The following is a 1,976-nucleotide window of genomic DNA, read 5'->3' as shown; positions in this document are numbered from 1 at the left end:
TAATGTATATATGTAAAAGCGGTTTTATATATATAAAATTTATATGTTAATTTAATATATCTAAAAGATAAAAAAAACAAAAGTTGATACACAAAAATATTGATTAAAATTTATTTATTAATTTATGAATAATTTAATTTTACAAAATAGATGAAACGAAATAAAATTATATTTCTATTCTTATAATTTTCTTTGTCATAACGTTGTTTCACTTCATCTATTGCAAATATAAATTGCTTATAATTTAACAAATAAGTTTTAATTGATATTTTTGTATTTGTTTTAATATTGTTTTTATATTTGTTTCAAAGAATCTTTCAAAGATATTCTATATAAAAAATAAAAAAATATTATATAATCTATTAATATTATAAAATATTTGAATAAAAATATAAACTTTTTACTTATATAATTATGAATGATATTAATTGTTAATTATTATATAATTACAAAATTATTAATCAATTATTTTTATATGAAAATTTATATAAATTGATGTACCAATGACTGTAGGTTCAAGATCTAAAAATACTGCTCGTGGAACATATTTCCCACCACCAGTTTCGCTAAAGAAAGTTTGAAAACCTTCGTCGCTGGAGCAACTTGTAGGTGGAAGCATGCCATCGGGTTGTATGCCATGTTCAAGACAATACAATTCCCAACAAGCGTTGCCCATTTGGACACCGCCTTGGCCAATATGAACTGACAGTACTTCACGCTAAAAAGTAATTTTTTTCTTAATTTTTATCTTAATCTTATTTCATTTTTTTTTTCTTGATTTTATTAAATATTTATTTTTTTTGATATTAAATCTATCTATTAAATCTATTCATATTAATTCTATTTCCTTCTTGAATTATTAAATATAATTTTTGAATATTATTGATTGCTATTAACAATATATTATTTATATAATTATTAATGTATAATATATGTATAATTTATCATTATTAATTGTTAATGTAATAACAATTAATTATTAATGTTTCGAAATAAATTATTAAAAATATATTGATAAATAAAAATAAATTGATAATAAATAAAATAGTAAATGTAAATCTTTTGTATAAGTTAGAAGAATTTTAAAAATTTATTTTATAAATTATTATCTTAAATTTTTATTTTATTATTATTAAATTATTATAATTAAAATATAAAGTAAATATTTAGTTACATGTAAATAATAAAATTAAATAAATTAATAATTACCATTATGGCAAATTATTGATTTTCGATGAAAATAAGGTGAAACAAACGTTGACAGGATGAACGTCCGAATTCAATTGAATCAACGATACATTCTGTTAAAAAATTTTGTTTTTGTTGCTAAGAAACGATAGTTTCATTAAAAATTTATATAATATCACTCAATAAATTATTAGAGTGTCCCATAAGTTTCTTTTTTTTTTTTTTTATACGAAATAAATTCACGATATTTAAAATTGATTTATTGCATTATATATAAATCATTCTGTTCTATCATTTTCTTCCATCTCTCAGGAAACTTCATTATTCCTTCTTTCCAAAATTTTTTGAGTTTGCTTGCAAAATATTCATCGAAGTGCGTTTTTATTTCGTTTACGAATTGAAATTTATCATGGAGAGAATTTTTTAATGACAAGAATAAATAATAGTTGAATGGAGCAAGATCTGGGGAATACGAATGCGGTAAAACGTCCCAATCAAACTGTAACAGCTTTTGTCTTACAGTCATGCAACATGCGATTTTGCATTGTCGTGATGAAAAACGACGCCTCGTCGATTTGCCAATTTTTCTGCTATAGCAGCTTTCAATTTATTAAACTGATTATAATATTTAGCAGAATTAATGGTTTCATCTTGAGAAAAGAACTCATAGTAGAGTACATATTTTCAATCTCACCAAATGGACAAAAGAACTTTCTTCGGGTGAAGTCCAGGTTTCGCGACAGTTGAAGATTTATTGTTCTTGGACAAAATGCGTTTTCGATTTTGGT

At 22.3% G+C, this 1,976-nt stretch overlaps 1 protein-coding gene across 1 annotated transcript in view; it reads right to left on the bottom strand.

The window, feature by feature from the left end:
* The window catches only part of LOC102676870 (tubulin alpha-1 chain-like), a 2,837-nt gene extending 2,125 nt beyond the window's left edge, over positions 1-712 (bottom strand). The window contains exon 1 of the mRNA XM_031512033.1: positions 502-712. Coding sequence (XP_031367893.1) covers positions 502-676 — 175 coding nt within the window. The 5' untranslated portion in view covers positions 677-712. The remainder of the gene's footprint in view (positions 1-501) is intronic.
* Positions 713-1,976: the final 1,264 nt, after the last annotated feature.

This window comes from Apis dorsata, unplaced genomic scaffold (genome assembly GCF_000469605.1).
Source record: "Apis dorsata unplaced genomic scaffold, Apis dorsata 1.3 scaffold_381, whole genome shotgun sequence".
In the NCBI taxonomy this organism is placed as follows: domain Eukaryota; kingdom Metazoa; phylum Arthropoda; class Insecta; order Hymenoptera; family Apidae; genus Apis; species Apis dorsata.
The sequence above is the reverse complement of the archived record's forward strand: the minus strand, read 5'-3'. Positions and strand labels throughout refer to the sequence as shown.